The 19,353-nt window shown below is 37.7% G+C and overlaps 1 protein-coding gene across 2 annotated transcripts in view; it reads right to left on the bottom strand.

Moving 5' to 3' along the window:
• The window catches only part of ube2e2 (ubiquitin-conjugating enzyme E2E 2), a 52,446-nt gene extending 51,542 nt beyond the window's left edge, over positions 1-904 (bottom strand). The window contains exon 1 of one of the 2 annotated variants that reach the window (XM_035390433.1): positions 746-904. Coding sequence is in view for 1 of the 2 variants with exons in the window: in XM_035390426.1 (XP_035246317.1) it covers positions 500-513 (14 nt within the window). In the remaining variant the exon portion in view is untranslated. Of the gene's footprint in view, positions 1-499; positions 637-745 lie in introns of those variants that run through there. The other variant, XM_035390426.1, reaches the window with a different exon arrangement.
• Positions 905-19,353: the final 18,449 nt, after the last annotated feature.

The following is a 19,353-nucleotide window of genomic DNA, read 5'->3' as shown; positions in this document are numbered from 1 at the left end:
GTAGGCCTATTGTATTTGCAATAATTTGCGATGGCAATTACTATATATTCATACAATCAGTCTCTTTAAAAACTAACATTCGAAATACAGTACCTTGCAAAACAGAAAAAAAAACCTATATGGAAACACACGCAAACAGTTTTATCCTATATCATATATGCCGTACAAGCTGGTCTGTAAAGTTAATGTAAACTACAGAGACATGCAGAGTCAGTTAAAATAAACAGTTAAGTTTGAGCCTGTAGCCCGTATCGTTGTGTTGAGACATCTAGAGCGAAAATCTCAATCCCAAGCACCCCTCGCACCCCCCTCCCCTCCCACCCCCGCTTTGTTGTGTAAATATACTCCTCTTTTCATGCGGAGCTGTCAAAACGCCGTGGAGGAACATCAAACTGCAGGATAAGCACTGGATCATATGTACTGATCATTATTTAAGGAGGCCTGAAATTTTACCGCACGAAATAAAATCCCGATAACCCGTATTTGTCTCGAATCTTACCCTGAAAGAAGCATGGAATCTAAAACAACTCGGTCGATACGTTGAAGGCACCCAAAAGCAAGCACCTTGGAATATGTGCAAATTCTGCTCGCTGCGTTTCTCCAGTGACCACAATGAGAGCTGCCTCTGGCTCTGCACAAAGACACAGCACATCCCCCTCCGTGTGAAAACGCCCACTTCCACGGGGCATTTCCCACTTTGTAAACACTTTCGAAGCACAGTCACAAAAAGAAGCGGTCATATTACCTGTAAAGCGGCTGTCGTGGCAAAAAATCAATGTTTTGAACCTCGATGTAAAGTATCTCCAGATTACCAACCCGCTCGTTCGTTCCTAGCTCTCTTTTCTTAAGCGACTGAAAAAAAACGGAGGACGCGAGAAACTGAGGTAACCGGACCGCCTCCGCGCGCGCTCCCTAACACTGAGCGCGCTGCGCGGTCTTGTGCGCTCGATTAATGTTGACTGATATAGGATTATACACTATAAATCTCAAACTATACGCTGAATCGGACGGAAATAGTGCTTAAATTTCATTTCGTTTTATTTAATTACATTTTTGTTGTTGTTGTTGTTGTTGTAGAGGTCGTATCCGGCTTTGGAAAATTAATGTTGAAGAAATCTCTTCAGAACTAGGAGAACCCCAAAACGACCGTTATGACGTATTGATGATTAGGTTCTTGTAAACTGTATTATCATTGTAAAATTGTGATATTTTGATTGAATATGTGTGCATTACACAGCCACAGAATTAATGAATAGCATAGCACACCACACCTGTGAGTTTAGTCCAAAGCTTCAATGCTTTGTGTGCATCACACATTTGGCTTCTATGGTTCATTTGTTAGTAACATTTGTCTTGAACAATGTCATTCAGCTATTATTTTCCTGTTTGTGCAAGTATAAGGTTAATGATCGTCTTCACTCATTTGTGCACACTGTCTCCTTATAAGAAAATGGCGTAATGAAATGCTCATCTCATGATTTTTAATTTGTCTTAATCAGGGTTGTCTTTGAAAACTGAAAACATATATTTCTATTTTATGAGAAGAATGTTGTATTTGGACAGCACACTCCACTTCAGGCAATGCATCTACACTTTTTTCCCCCCAGCGTTTATGAATTCAGACCTAAATCTGTCCAGGCTTTGGCTTACCCCGTGTGGCCATCAGATCAGCATAACAATCGTCGTGGCGATGGAGGGGCCAGCAGGGCCCTGTGGGCTCATGTGAATAGCAGTGGATTCTGCCCCAACACTTCCTGTCAGGGCTCAAGGTCAGCACTGTGCTGCAGTGTGCAGAATGACAGAATGGCTTTGTGATGTAAATACCTTGCACAAATGTAGGACAATTGTACCCTGGCGATGCTTCTCCTCACCCTTCTCTCTCATTACTGCACCAAAATGAAGGGGACAGGAATGCACAAAGTCTCTCTGCTATGGACAATCAGAGCAGCAGCTAGCTTTGTAAGGGGTAGGAACTTGGAGAGTTGGTTGGAGTGGGTTGTAAACTTATGGGTGGGAAACTTTTCTTTCACTGAGTAAGTACACTTTAAAGGACTGCTGATCATCTTTCAACACGAGAATGTACTGTTCCAACACATATCATGAAGGTTGCCATTAATTCAGTGTGGAAAACTGGGTACTGTGTGAAAAGGTTTAAATTGAGTGAATCGGATTGTCGTGATTTCATTCCAAACTAAAATTTAAAAAAACATACAGAAAATTTAAGGGAAGGATCGACAATACTCTAATGAAATCAGTTACACTTGTATACAATCTAAACACTCCTCAGGTTCCCAACTGTCTGTATCCATTACAAGAACAGTACAAACCTGGTGTCAGCTTAAAACAGCTGCTGGTCCATTGCTATATCTGGCCGCTTGCAGAAAGTGGAATGAGAGAGGAGATACTGATTGGCCGATTACTTTCAGTGTTTCTGAGGCAGCTGGATCTGATAATGTATAAACTCTCTGATGACTTTGATGACTCTGACACAGATGGAAAAATGAGCTGTGGACTTTGCCTAACTCCCTTAACTGGAACTGCCCATAAATCCATTGAGTAGAGCCCACGCTAAATGCAGGATCATGGAAATGATCCAGGTTTGTCTCATTCAGACGCCCATGGAGAAAGAGAAAATGATCCAGTTATTATTATGATTGAGTATCATATTAAACACATTTATACAAGTGTGTGTGTGTGTGTGCTTATAATATATACTGCCTTCAGAAATCATTCATCCCCTCAAACGTATTCATATTTTTCCTGTTAAACTTTAAAATACGGAATTAGCAAAATCTTTTCCCCCTTTGCTAACAAAAGAATGTGAACACATTTTTAATGCTAAAAATATTTCTTATTCAATTGGAAAGACTTACGTTTCTGATTTACAAATGTATTCACCCCCAAGAGTCAATGCTTTGTGGATGGGCATTTGATACAGTGCAGTTTAAAGTTTTGGGTATGTCTGTATGACCTTTGCACATTTACATTTTGGCTTTTTTTTGCCCAGTAGTCCATTCAGACTTGGTACAGTTAAATATTTTAGTCATACCACAGAGTTTTCATAGGACTTAAGTCTGAGATTGGCTGGGCCCGGCACTTATGGTCATTACAAGATGTATGTTGTAACATACATCTTCACCAAAACGCTGATCAATGGGCTGTACTCCTCAATGATTTGCCTGGGTTTGGCTCTGTCCATCTCACCCTTGATGGCAACAGGCTTCCCATTCCCTTCTGCTGAAATGCAACTCCATAGCATGATGCTACTACCACCATGCTTAATGACAGGGATGGTGTTTGGTTTGCACTTTTACTTTCAGGCCTAAGTGCTCAAGTTTAGACTTATCTGATCACAAAAAGGTTTATCTATCACATCTCAGAAGTGGTTTCCATCTAGCCACTGTCCCAAAGAGGTCAACTCTGTGCTGAAGACATTATTGATCTATGGGTAGTTTCTCCCCTTTCAGCCAATGAGCTGTGCAACTCAGTATTAGCCTCTTAGTCATTTATCTCACTATTGCCCTTGTCCGGTTACTCAACGTGATAGCACGGTCTAATTTTTTGAAGTGTTGGGGATGTACCATATTTTTCCCCATTTTATTACAATGGACTTAACAGTGTTCCCAGGAAGATTCAAAGCTTTGCCAAGCTTCTGATAACCTTCTCTTCCACTTTCATCTCAAAGGTCCATGGGCAGTTCCATGGTCTTCATGACAACGTGATTGATCTGATCTGTTGTTTCAGCTGTGAGATCTTACAAAGTCAGAGACATTTATTCTGCAATCACACAATTTAACACCGGTAGATGAAAAGTAAACATTCACTATATGACCAAATGTATCTGGGCACCCCTTGGTCAGGGACTGTTTTTCATGGTTTGGTCTAAACCCCTTAGTTCCACTGAAGACAAATCTTAATACAACACAATCATACAATCACACTCTAGATGATTTTGTGCTACCTCAATAGTTTGGGAAATACCTTTTCCTGTTTCAGCATGACAATGACCCGGGCACACAGCAAGGTCCATATAAAATGGTTTTGTCGAGAACAGTGTGGAAGAACTTGATCAATTGGAAAGCCAACTGGGAGCAAGGCCTAATCGCCCAATCAGTGCCCGACCTCACTAATGCTTTTCCAGCTGAATGGAAACAAATCCCTGAAGCAATGCTCCAACATCTGGCACAAAGCCTTCCCAGAGGAGTGGAGGTTGTTATAGCAGCAAAGGATGGACCAACAACATTTTAATGCCCATAATTTTGGATGAGATGTTGGATGTCCGGTGTCCATTTACTTTTGGTCATGTAATATAGATGGACCTCATTAACTTACAATGTTAATGCTCTAGAAAATAGAATAAAGCAGGCTCAAATTAAGTTTTTAGTACAGTGAAAGTGAAAACTTCCTTTTTATTTTGACATTATCAAGTTACTAAAATAAAAGCAGCAAAAAAGCAATCTAATTTACTAGTGTTATGATATTTCTTTATACTGCTGCATTTTTTATTACCTGGGAGTCTAGTGCACATGCATTTATGAATGGACTGAACACATTTTTAAACATAAAACAGTCTTCTTAGATCAGGGAGGTTTCAAATTCACTTCATTGTGTCCTATAGGTGCATGTTTTATCTTTTCAGTTCTGACCCTTCGCTGTTCATTTATTGACTCAGATGAAATCAGCTGCTCCATACATCTTTGAGCTTTCACAAAACCAGACTCAATAACTCAATAACATTCCCCATATCCATGTTGTTGACCATGGGAATGGAGAAAAGTGCTTGGTCTGGATTGGTCTGTCAGAGAGCATTGATGTGTTCAATGCCTGTGCCAAAATAACATCATGTCCTTGAGTGAATATGACTGATCTTAGGGCTCTTTTGGCATAGAACTCTTATAAGAGCATATTCTGTGGAATGGAAATGATCATGAGTTCTGCTCTGAATTCCTACTCTATGCTGTTTGATTCTTCAGATGTTCAGGACAAGATGTTGATGACTACAAGTTGAGAACTTTGATGGTCCTCATGCAAGAATTCCCTGCTAGGGTGACTGTCTGCAGGATAATGTGGGAGACAGGCAACAATCTGGGTATGGACCAAGACTTGTGGCTTGAAAATAGCAGGTTTGACTCCCAGACGGTGCATTGCCATAATACTATTGAAGCTTATTCACACCATTTAATATCCAGCTGAATAAATGGATCATACATAAGCTAAGAAAGTTGCTTTGAAGAAGAGTGTCTATCATTCAAGCTAATAAATTGTTAAAAATGAAGCAGGACAGCCTTCTCAACTCTCGGTAGAGCCAGTCTCCCTGTTTCAAAGTCTGAAGGCGAGGCTTTGTGTAATCCACGGAGACTCTGTGTTTTCATAAGATGCTTGCGATGAAATCTAATATTGCTACATCCCAGCACAGCTGCAGCGTGATGAAACCAGTCTTTACATGTTTCAACTGCAGCCCTGAAAACCCTGGAGCATTTCAAACTCTATTAATAATAATGACAACCCATACACACACACCCATACACACACGCATTCATGCGCGCACACACACACACACACACACACACACGCATACACACACCTATGAATGATCTCCTCGTACAATAACTCTCTCTGTCCACCACCAAGCTTTAGCACCCATTTGGGTGGTGTTGAGTGGACAATTTGAGCAAGAACATTGAACACAATCTTCTTTTCTGCACTGAAAGAAGGATTTATTTAGCCTGCTAAACTGTGATTTGTTTCATTGGCCAAGAGGCCATAAGATTTTTTTTTTGTATTGCTGCAGTGAATTAGGACCAAGGTTGAAAGCTTCACAACACAGTTTCCCCATCTCTTTACTTGCACATTGATTTTTACTTAACTCTTCTTTTACCTTCATAACTGGGAATTTTTCCTTGAATTGGCCCATTAACACAAATTTTTTTTTAGAACATTCTGCTTCACTTCACTTTTGGTCCTGGAGACCCAGGATTCTTTTTAACCAGAAGTTCACAGACACCTGATGCAACATTTCACATTCTCATCCAATGGCAATTCCAATTACACACTAAGGAATGCATTTTAATGGATTGTAATAACTTGTGGCTCTCTAGTGCCCACTGCTACCCTGTGAAATTGAAAAGCCTTGATATAGTCCTACACTGCATACAATAGTCTCAACCACTTAGCACTGAAACCCAAAGGCACCTTGATTTCATTTTGCTTCTAATTTGTGATGTACTAAGCACACCATAAAGAGAGATGACGCTCATTGCAATGGTTTGAAACATATGATTCTTTGATTCATTGAAACAACAGTAAATATGATGTAATTGTTATTAAAGTTCATTAAATCACATAAACTGTGCAATCAGTTGTACTCCAACTACTGCTAACTGGATTTATGTTTCTGTTCCCAGTGCACTGCTAATCATAAAAATAAACACTTAATCAATATATTTTCTTAGAAAAGGCCAAACTCTTAAATTCTATAGTGATTCCTTCTAAGCACATCTCAGAAAAATCAATTTTCCTGCGATGAAAACAGTAAATTAGATATTCTGAAGCTTTTGTGGTGTTAATCAATATATCTGTTACTGGCAAAATTGAATCAAGTTGCAGTTGGAAATAACATTTTGAGTTTGATTGGCCAGAATTTAGTAATTTTACTCAGATATTGTACATTCTTATTGAAGTTCTGTATTACAAACTTTTACCTTTAGTCTCTCCTATAGGAAGAAAATGATTTATAATACTGTAGCATCTCTGATGTGTCTCCCATACATCACAATTATTCATACAAATCTCACTGCATTATATACTACTGTCTGTAATGGTAAAGTAAAAAGACATTATGTTCAAAGATTGAACAATCACAGCATTTGCCATACCCATAGACTTACCATTAATATAGGAATGTGTGAATGGGTGGTGGACCTAAGCTCTTCATGTGGTGATTAGTCTCATTCCCTCCATTATGGAAATGGTGGTGATAGCAGTAATGCAAAGCACTGGATGAAAAGATCTTTGTGGATTGGGGTTCATAGGTGAAAATGCAACACCAATTTTTGTCACATCTTGTTGGGATACAATGTTATGCAGATTAACACAAAATTAGAACAAGAGACATAATTTGACTTGGGCTTAAGAAAAGGCATAATGTGCACTGTGTGTCATTGGATTATTGATCTGAAAGCTGTGGACTGCTGGTTAGCATTGTAGTGTGGTTTAATCTATATTCCAAAAGGTGAATGACTGATTCCCAGTTTGGGCACTTCAGTTGTACCCCAGAGAAAGACGGTTAACCTGAATTGCTTCAGTAAATATCCAGCTGTAAAATATGTGAAAAAATGCTTTTGAAAGTGTAGGATATGTAAGTCACCCCGGGGAAGGGTGTCTGCTAAGCAAATTAAAACTGTAATATAATAATAATGTTCAAATCCTGGGTGGAACTCTGCAGTACCCTTGAGCAAGATGTGTTGTCTCAGTAAGAATGTAGCTGTAGAAATGAGCCAGTGAATTCACATTAAGTAAACATTGTCAGACACCCAGGATAAGGGTGCCTAAAATAATATCCTGCAGATTACTGAGTGTGGGAGTGTTTTCATGGCTATGGGGTTTAGCTGAATGTGCAATTTTGAACCTAATAATCAGTAACTTTGTTATTTTCATCAGTGGCACCCCCAACAGTCCATGTAGCCTGTCATGTTCAGCATAAAAAAATGGCTATTGTGATTGAACTAGAACTATACGTCCATGGGCATTAATTCAGAACAAATGGATTGATTACTGAATCTTCACAAAGCATTCACATCAAATCAACTAAACAACGCTGTGAAATAAATCTCTAAGCACAAAGAATGAAGGACATTTTATCACCAGCAAGGAAAAATGCACCTGTTATTACAAATATACTGTATAAAAAACTGAGACCATTGGCTTTTATTCCCTTTCACACAAATTGATGATACATATTATGCCGTGTTTTTTTATTTTAAGCAGAGATGGCTTTTTTCCAGGAAAAGACAGGAGAGATAAACTGAAGAGAGGTCACAACAGAGCAGCCTGGTTTTCTGAAGTGAATAACTTTACAAGTGCTACCATTTCAACTGTTAATCTGAATGGACAGTCTGACCCAACTGCGGACTACAAATTATAAAAGCAGAGAAAATTGAAATGTCACGTCAGAATGTGAATAGGAGTTTTGGCAGCACTAACTGCCATCTGATAAATAAAAAGGCGGGGGGAAAATGGCAGGGGAAAATGTATGACCTATCAAGGGGCTATGCCATATTTTTTATTATGTTTAAAACTCACAGTCTATTAGACGTCTTATTGGGGAAAGGTATCCGATGGAAGTACCACTAAAACTGTTCCAAAATAAACAAATACAATCACAGTCTCTGACATGTTAACCCGATGATCTGTTAGGATTGTTTTAATACCATTTCTAACAGGGCCTTTATTTCAACATCTTACATCACCCCATTTGTTATCTATCCCCAAAGCTTAGTCTTGAAAAAACAAACAAAAACAAACAAAAAAAAGAAACCAAAGGTGTAGTGTAGCAACAACCCCTTTCAGGCAATTTAGACTGTCCTCCAGCCCAAATCAGATTCCCCAGCTAATCTTCTTCAATCTATTCCCTATGGAATCAATGGTTCATATTTATAAGGTGACAATCTCCAATCTTTCCTTGTTTCAGACAGTGGCCGACATATTCCTCAAAGTTCTGTAAAATGTATAAACACATATACCATGGCTAACATGCTTGCGTAGAGCAGGGAAATGCTATGAACAGAAAGAATTGCTTCTTTATATTATGATTTTTTATTAACCTGTGCTTGGACATTAATATGGATATGTAATTGGATATGGGCATTTGCAAGACAATACACTGTGAATCTAAATTATATACTTACTAGTAAGATACAGTACAAAAGTGTGTAGATCTCTGAAACAAATCATCTGTATTTATCATCAAATCATCATAGGCTTCAAAAGGTGCTGAGTGTCTTCTCTGGCGATGCTCTGCCAGACTGTACTGCAGCCATCTTCAGCTCCTGCTTTTTCGGGGGCTAGTTGCCTTAAGTTTTCTCGTCAGCTTATGAATCGTATATTCAATTGGATTCAGGTCAGGTGAATTACTTGACCAGCAAAATTTTGTTACTTTAACAGTATGTTTTGGATAATTGTCTTACTGTAGGATGAAATGGTGTTCAACGAGTTTGGGCAGAATGAATTACTGAAGTGTACAGAAGCATCTTATTTGCTCAATTTCAAGCAAATACATAGATGCCCAAATCATAACATCTTGACTACCATGTTTCATAGATGAGAGGTGGTGCTTGGATCTTGGGCAGTTACTTTTAGCTTCCACACTTCAAGTCTTAGTCTCATCTGTCCACAAGATCTTTTTCCAGAACTCTTTTTTTCATAATGGTTTCCTTGACTATCTTTGGCAAAAAAATACCTTGACTATCATTGGAGTACAGAGTCAAATCAAGTCAAAAATATACTGTATCTTTGTCCCAAACATTATGGAGTTACGTTTAAAAGTTGTTACAAATAGTGGCCCCTACAATTAAGATTCATTCACATTTACAACGTTAGACTCTTTGCCTACTACTTTTTTTAGTTAAAACTTCATTGTCTTACTGTTTCATCAAAAACTATTGTAACACTCAAACCACAGAAAGGCATTGTAAACCAGTTAGAAACCATGATTGAAAAACTCATTCTGTTTTTACATGACACTTTCAATCAATCTTTCAATGGTATTGCTTGAATGCTGTTTTCTCTCTTCCCTGACAGCCTGAGACCTGATTTACATAGAACCCCAGCTTTCCGTATATAGTTGTTCAGACAGATATGATTAAGTATTTATGACCTGTGCCGCAACACAGAACATTGAATAGAGCTTGGTGGAAATACAGTGAAAGACCAGAGCATTAAACATTAATGCAATGCTTATACTCCTGACCTCTTTGCAGACTGGCCTGATAAACTACTTAAATGCTTAGCTAATTGGCTTAGCAAGTGTTTATTCCAAATCAAGTGACCTTGAGAATTCTTTAAACTTAAAAAATGTAAACTTTAGGCCACTATAGAAATGATACATGATGTATGACATAGCACTAAAAACATTGTAGCTTATTGCTGTCTCCAGCCAGCTTGACAGACTTGCTTTGTTTAAGACCAGCATGACTGGGAGAATATACCCTGCCAACCAACCACCCCCCACCCCCTCAGGAAAATGTTTCCCATCTTGAACTATGATTTCATGACCACTAGGGGGCATTATTAGTTAACAATAAAGGTTGTGCGTTTATGAAGGTGATTCAAGCAATGTTCAGACCAGCAAGTATGTGCTTTTGGAAGATTACTATGCATATTAATATATGTGCATGTATACATGTACGTGCATATTAATTTATGTGAACTACAGAGTGTGTGTGCACGGGCACATGTGTGTTCGCGCATGTGGGAACATGCACATACGTGTGTGTTTGTGTGTGTGTTTATGTATATAAGTAGCTGATATTCGGAGGGAAACAGAATCTCAGATTGGCAGCCTACACTCAGTCTGTGAATGGGTTGTCTTGGTGCCATTCTCTCATTTATATGCTGAAACATTTTGGAGACTCTGAAGTGGTAAACAAGATGCATTAGTTAAGTTATGTGCCTACAATTTTGATTAGTCAATTGGTATCAAATTAGTCAAAGTGGTGTGATTGCAGAATGAATAAATCTGCTTGAGATAATTCTCTTGTACCAGTGCTAAACACAAGGTGGAGCTGTCAGACCTGAGAACTACTTTTTTCTCTGATTTTTTTCAGGCCTCCTCAGGTCACATGCCACAAAATTAAGCATGCATAATTAAGCCTAACATTTATAATATCTTATATCTCTGATTTCAGTGACTGCAGAGCTAGAATAGTTGATCGCTTTCTTTGTAATGAGCAATACCTGAACCTCTCGGTACATGCCAGTTAACAATGTTATTACTTCTTTGTCCACAATTCATCACATTTGGGGAAAAAATATTTTAAATACTTCTATTTAGCTTTGCCACCCATCATATGTTAACAATTTCATAGAAATAAAAAAAATCAGCCTGTCCCTCTTTGTTGTTCTGAGCATAATGGGGCTTAGAGATACTCTGATTAGAAGGAATGATGCGGTGGCAAGCCCTCTGATGAGCCTCGGTTGTTCAAACAGCACATGCTTGTTTATTAAACAATCAAGACACTTTTGGGTCGTGATACTGATGTGAGCGGAATCTTCAAAAAACTGGCATCAGGTTAGTCTCTACAAGCCTGTGAAAACTGCAAAAAAAGCAGGTATTTCCCAATTTCTCCAGGGAGAAAAATGGATTGTTTGTTATCTCTTGTTCAGGTATCCTCAGGATGTAGCGAGAGTGTCTAAAGATAAGTATTTCGAAAAGGAGTCAGTTGCCCAGGCAACCACTGGAAGGAGGGTGACAGGTGCAATTCTGACATGCTGTGGCAGAAAAGATGTTGTCTGAGACAGAGATTTGAAGTGCTGTACTGTGTCAGAGGACAGAGACAGCGTCTCAACAAATTCACAGAAGGGAGAAGAAACATTCTCTTTCCCTGTCTGATCACAGTGACATTACACGGCCACTGTAAAATGCAGTAGCTTTCATGCCAATACAGACTATTCTCCTGATGGATATGCACTGTTGTCCTCCAAGTTCTCCCTTAAGCTTTGTTGAAAGCAAAAGCCTCTCAAAATTAGAAGAAACTCCTGGCAGAGAGAGGTAGATGAGAAAAAGACAGAAGAGGCTGTGAACATAAATGCTGTCCTGCCAGTGAAGACCACTTCATGAAACACTAGAGTAATAAGGGGACTGTGTTATTAAAACACTATGAGCAAGATTTGTGAATTTGGAGAAGACAGGAGAACAAGGCCAGCTGTTTCATATAATAGTTAATAACCAGAAACGGGCTTGTGTTTCACATCAATCCTGAAATTATGAAAACCGTCTATTAGGATAATGGGAAGCATACAGCATTAGACACAACGTCATTCTGAGTTCATTAGTAACATAAAATTTAATCTATGATCTTTTAGAACAAAAACTATTTCACATTTTAATCTTTTGCATACATGGCCCAGTATTGATTATATCACAATACAGCATACAATGTATCGTGGAGCAGGTTCTGGACAATATTGTACATTTTATGATCTAAGCACCATAATGAATTCTGCCCATATGTTTGTAAAAGAGCTTTATACATGATAACCAAAGCAATTTTGAAAGAATGTCTGGTAAATTTCAGAGACCTCTGATCTCTGCTAGAAACAAACAGTAAAATGAAGCTTATGTACAGTATGTTAGTCAAGGTCGAGGAGGAAGTGTATTATGGTTAGATCGAACTGAAGGAGGCTTGGCTGGCCAATCAGTGAACCTTAAATACGAAAAATATCAGGCAGGTTTCAGGCAGTATTTCTCGCCTGTCACATCTTCCTCTGAAATGCTGAACTCTGTTTGCTACTCATCACAGATGTGATTGTATTGATTTTTATAGCAGTTGAATCTTTGCGAGCCAATGACTTGGGTAGAACAAGGGGCTGAAAACGTGCAGATATCCAGCTGTCTCATACAGACCAGAAAAGCACTTTTCATCAGGAAATCAATAAGAAAGAGCAACTCTGCTGTCCAGAGCTCCGTCAGCTGAGAGAATGCATGTCTTATCAGCATTATCCTTTTACACTGACCAGTCTTTATTGAAGTACACAACAAATTAAATTAGAATCTGATATATTGACTAGGATCTATATATATATATATATATACAGTATATATATAGATTTTAATCCATCCTATATGAAGATAAAGTAAGTTAAGTAATTTTATTCCAGTGCAATGTTAACCATATGATCATACCACTAGCATTTTCGCTGTTTTCCTGTCACGTTTTGTCTGAGACCTGCCTTGGTGCAGCCATGTCATATGCACACACTATCCTGGTTGTTGGCCTGTGGACAATTAGAGGATTAGATTGATTAGAGGATAAATCCTGGGAATATTCCATAATGGACAGCCATTCCCAGATACAAGAGATGGAGCGCTGGCCAGTTTACACCACCAGTGAGGTTTGGGAAATGAAACTCACAACAGCTCAATATTTCCTAATGCATAACCATATCAAATTAAATATTGAAATATTTTTATTATTTTCAGCATTTCTTCATAAAAGGGAATAAGATTTCAAACAAGCATGTCCCACATTGATGCAGGCAGCCACTGAAAGACGTAATCCTTTGAATACCAAATTATATTGTTCTTCCTAAAGCAAATAAATGTATTTAGCGATACTGATGACAAAATCTTAATAACTCTATTACTAATGTTTATTTTTAAATATTGAAGTCATTATGGAACCACAACCAGTTTATAATGATGTTATAATGACGATGGGATGTGAACATTAAAATCGGTTTTGGTTGTAAAATTTGTTATATAATTACCTACGTTCAAGGCAAACCTTCTACCGTGTCAACATTCTTGCCCCTCTGATATTTAAAAAATTTGTACAGACTTACATACACGAGCGCGCACACACACTGCACAGAAAATAAACTGCAATTTACTTTTCTCACACAAATTGCAGTTATGCATAAGCAACAGTAACCACTTAAAATGAATATCTAGTGCTGACATTTTGGAGAGAGAGAAAGAGAGAGAAACAAATATGGAGCATCATTAACTTCAAAAACAATATAGTTCCAGAAAAATACCACTGATGTCCCTGTAATTGTTATTCATTTGTTTATTTAATGTAATTTTACAATTTGTTTAAATTAATGTTTCAAATATTGTCAATTGCAGAGGCAAACCAACCTAATGACATACTGTATATAAATTGATAAATGGAAAAATACCCAGATCATAAAAAAAATCTTACACCCAAATCTAAATGACCCTCATTTCATTTTCTCAGATTGAATAGAGCAAGTACCAAACAAATTCCACATTCAGATTCTGCTGTACTCACAACCTCCTGCTGCAGAGATTAATGGCCTTTTCATGTGTGGAATGAAAATTTTCAGAGGAGGTAAAATAAGCTGATGTTGCTGTCAAGGCCAATTAATCTTTTTGAAGTCGATACAAAGAAGACCTCAGTGATACAAAGTGGACAATAATGTTGGGAATATAAGTAATAAAGCATGACCTGTTTATGATTTCACTGAATTACATAGTGGAGTGAACAGAAGCACAGGTTTGTTACTTTTCAGGTGGACTGGAGTATAGCATGAATAGGAAACCATTTACCAAGCTTAGAGTATATGTGTGATACAATTTCACTGGTACAACATAAGCACCAAGAACATAACATCAATAAACTGATAATACTTAAAACATAACACAAACACACACACACACATATATATATATATATATATATATATATGTATGTAAATCTTTTTTTTTTTTTGTCTGTTGTAATTTTTGGCATTGAAAAGGCTAAAGTTTGGACAAAGTAGGTATGCAAATAACACTTGAGGTTTCACCTTTAGCTTTCTTGATTATCCCACAAGGAAACATGAAACATAATCTCCAATGCATGTAAATGTACCAAAATATTGAAAAGCAGTAAAGGTGCCTTTCAAGCCACTTAGTGGAACTAATCACAAGTTAATAAAGTATTGCTCTTTGAAGGGCTAGTGAATACATTTCCAGTCATAATTTTTGTAAATGTTTTGGAAAAAAATACAAATAATAACAATAAGCAAACAGTGTACAGTACCAGCATATTACAATGCAAAGCCTTTAGAAAACAAGACCAGTTGCATGGACTGCATTCTACATGTAATTTTTACTGAGGACTAAAAAACAACAACGATGAAATAAGGTTACACTACCAAATGATAACAATGTCTGTAACTTGTCCATGAGAGTATGAAAGGGCATGGATTGTTTTGTACAATCATTTAGCCTCCTCTCTTATGTTTGCATGATGTCAATAGCTGCGTGAAATTTTTTTGAAACTGGTCCACACTCATGACCTCTGCTTGCCTGTCTGTAATGGTTCTGGCATGCAACTCTGTTGTGTCCTGGGACTTGGGGACTTTGGTGGAATTGTTCCTCTATAATTGACTAATTCCTCTGAGCCTGGAAGAAATACCCACTCAGCAAAGCTCAAACTCCTACGGGTGACAGGTTCATAGAAATTTTGCAAACACATTCTGTTTTTTGGGTCTAATATAAATCACAGAGGATGCCTGAGGGAGGAGCTTGAACCTGAGGTGACTGTAATAATCACACGCTGTTTTGTCAACACATTCTGTACCCGAGGGACACATGTAATGGCGCAGTCAATGTGAGTGCATAGGCATGGAAGCAGTGCCTGAGAGAATGCTGTGCTAGTCCACATTTAGATCTCTTCTGTCCCAATTCAATCATTCTGCAAAGCTTTTAGCCATATATTTTATAACTCAATGTCCTGGAAGGGCTTTGCCTTCCACTTGAATGTGACAATCAATTCCTGGCATAGCTTTGCTGAGCTTTGCTACAGTACATATAGAGACAGCTCACCTATTAGCCTTCTCAATAATAATTCCAGCTCAACTCTTCACTATTATGACCAAAGGTGATAATTATTTGGTAGGGCACTGTATACAGATTATTATTTTTCCTTCTGGAATACAGGAAAACAAGATGCAAATAATTCACAGCTTGGAATTGTGAAGAGCAAATGTCTACATATGGTATTTTTGCTCAATGCAAAATCTGTATCCAGATTTCAACATTTTTTTTTTAGGTTTGGCATTTTAAAACCCTCGTATGAACTTTTGAGTCAAACGGTTCTATGAACATCAAATGTCCTTTAGAAATTACTTTTTCATTATCACCCTCCCCCAGCCTGTATTGACATTGAAAAATGAAGAACACTGGTTGCTCTATGGTTAGAACATATCAGCAGGACACCTGCTAATTTCTGCTCTTATCTGTAAACAGCCAATACTCTCTTTTTACAGGTGAACAAAGATAAGCACCATACAGCCAGCAGCCAGCAAATTGCATTTCAAGAATGGGTTGTCACCAATATTTATTTTTGTGAAGAAAACAACTCATTCTGCATTCTACTGAAAGAAGATGCTTTTCAAGATCAGCATAGAAATCACCAAGTATTAATCTGTACAGTCCAACACATAAAACTTGTTTAATATTTCAATATACGGATATACATCTATATCAACAAAAATTTGGCTGAACAAAAAAAAAAAAAAAAAAATCTGTTATTCTGAGTAGAAAACAAATTACATGAGATTCTTTTAAGCTGTAGGTATTTTCTTGAATCTCTGTATCCTATAAACACAGGCCATTTTGTCAGTATGTAAGAAACTTAAAAAATAGCTGTGAAGAAATAATTATTTCGAATGAACTTTTCACTTCATTACATGTTACATCTACTGTTTTGACAGGTTACATCTTCATTGACCAGAGTTTGTCTTGTGTTATGATCATTTAGAGAATGTACAAGGTTTAGGCTGACCTAATGTCTTCTGCAAATGATTTAATGGCATGACTGAGCTTCATTTATCTTGCTCACTTAATGTTTGAAGAACCACCCTATACAGGAAGCACATACAGGATATGTATGTCTCAACAGGAAAGGCTTATCTTTAGACACACTCGTACAGAACACTATGTTTATTTGTGTGCATGTGTGATTATGTGCCCACGTATTTATCTTTCACAGATGTTCTGCACGAAGCACTATCAGGATATTCTGGAAAAAATAACAACGATTCAAACAATCCTAAAGTCATTTTATGTATCAGCACTCAAACAGAAACACAAGTTCTTCAAGAACTTGTCTCAACACCGCTCCTCACAAGATACATTTTGTAACCAAAGGTAATATTAGTAGTAGTAGTAGCAATGATAATGATAATGATAATAATAATAATAATAATAATAATAATTACACATCTGCAATGGTTAGATTTGGGTGGCCGGGTAGTAATCAGGAATTAATTCTCAGAAAATTCTCAAGGATGTGACTAAAAAGTAACATTGATGGATGTCCACTGATGTGAGTCAGATATGCATTTGAAATATTTGAATACTTTACATGACAGAAGAACCACCAGATAATTAAACCCATTACCAAAGAAAACTTGCAATGAGAAAGAAATGTGTTCTTAATATTAGTGAAAATAGGTATTCACTTTAAAACTATTCATGATCTGCAGGAATTGTGCAGGTGTCTAATGGGTTAAATCACTTCAAAGAAATATTTGACCCAGGTCTGGTCCTTTTTTTCTTCAGTTAAATTTAGACAGTGACAAAGGTGTCAGTGTCTCAGTGCTCACTTAAAATAGTTTGGTGATGGATGCTTTTCACGCTCACTTTTACTTGAGAGAGGACATGTGTACCTTGCTGAGTGGAATCTTGGTCAATGACATCTATAATTAGCAAATGAGAGACTAGGCAGTGTGCATCCTGTCCTTAGCCTGGCTCTGCACTGAAAGTGTTCAGTTCTCATCGCAGATTTCAGCTGTACTCCTTTCAGTAATACACAAAACATCTATCAAACCAGGTAAATACCATCACAGAACTGTGTTCATTGCAAGTTCTACTTCAGAAAAGAAATGAATAAAATAATAAATAAATGAATAAATAAAATTTCAGTGACACAATACATACACAATACAAATGATAACGGACTCAATGATAAGAGAATGGACTCAATGTAAACTATGGCTCAGTCACCACTGAGCTTTCACCTCTGTCCATGCCACCACAGAAATGGCAGACATTGAACCCTCATTCCTGTCAAAACAACAACAATAACAACAACAACAAAAAAGACCCACTCTAACTACATTACAATATCAATTTAATGTATATTGCAAAAACAACAATGGCATCATAATTCATGTTGCACAAGATCATCTGCCAAATGAAACACCAAAACATACAAATAGCCTACGGCACAATGCGATGTCAACCACAGAAAGGATACATCTGAAAACATCTGAATAATTTTATCCCATAAAACAATTTTATATAATGAATTGTTCCAGAAAAGCGAGCGGATGATTTTAAATAAGCTGGTAATCGTATTAATGGCTGATACAGGAGTTTCCTCGGGTCTACTTGAATGTTCTCACGCATATGCTAACCACAAGCCATTAGGCTATACCCCCCCCCCCCCCCCCCCCCAATTCCTAAGCAAAACCTTGTGCATTCCACGTAGTTAATAAATTATATCTGCCAAGTGCCAACTCGAGTGTTTCATTTTTCCTTGATAAGTTTCTTTGTCCTAATCTCTATTAGGTTTAATATTATTCGGTGGCAGCATTAGGCTCGGAATTTAAATTAGGTAGGCTTATTTCCCACCGCAAGCCCCATTGAACGTTTCCTGTTTTTGATGTTCTTTCAGATCTGGACTATCCGTTGACGCTGAGCAGAGACCTTTCCGTATCTTGCCAGATAGTTACCTAATTTTGTCAACTACTACTGTAGGCTACTAGGCTATACATTAATACGACTGCCATTTTACCGGTGTCCTAGAAACCTACTAGAGCGCAGGTCATGCTCGTAGCGATGAAGTTCTTTGGCTAAAAAAAAGCGCGGAGTGCGGAATTGATTGTGAACATCAAAACAGCTGTTGCTGCGACCGCACAACTGCATTAAAGGCTGTTCATCTGAAAGGCTGCTGTCCTACTACAATCCCTGATAAAGGTAAGCATGTGCTTGTTTTCACGTGCATGCACTATTTAATGATTTTCCTAAGTTAATGGCCGCAGTGGGCAATACATTCATCAGTAGGCTACTAATCACCTCCTCTCTTTTGAGTCTGGAAAATTATCATTAATGCATGGTGATTCTCATTTTAAGTGTGCGTTGAACAGCGCGTTTCGCTTGTGCACAAATATGTACGTGCATAAATTTGCCTTGTGTTACTAACACTATGAAAGAAAACTGTATTCTGTATTTAATGGTCATTGGAATGACTTTAGCATATTGTGCAGGAAAACTTGCAAATATAGGGTAAATGTAGTTTGGCAGCTCCACACGTCATACGTGGTTATAATCTATTTCACAGCTGCTTGGGTGGAGAGGAAATTAGTAGAAATCTAAGATTGGAACCAAAGTATTCTGTTCTTAAATCACGTATGCAGCATCACCTCTGACACATTTTAAACTTAATCACACACATAACACACTGTCAAACACTTTAGAAATCACTATCTACACACACACACACACACAAATTATATAGGCTGTGAAGTGCTCAAACTACGTACACACAGCTGAAATCTTATTCCATACAAAACACACCTGTTTTACACACCCCGAGAAATGGAAAAAATGGCATGCAT

Source organism: Anguilla anguilla, chromosome 1 (genome assembly GCF_013347855.1).
Source record: "Anguilla anguilla isolate fAngAng1 chromosome 1, fAngAng1.pri, whole genome shotgun sequence".
NCBI lineage: Eukaryota > Metazoa > Chordata > Actinopteri > Anguilliformes > Anguillidae > Anguilla > Anguilla anguilla.
This window is presented reverse-complemented; position numbering and strand designations above follow the sequence as displayed.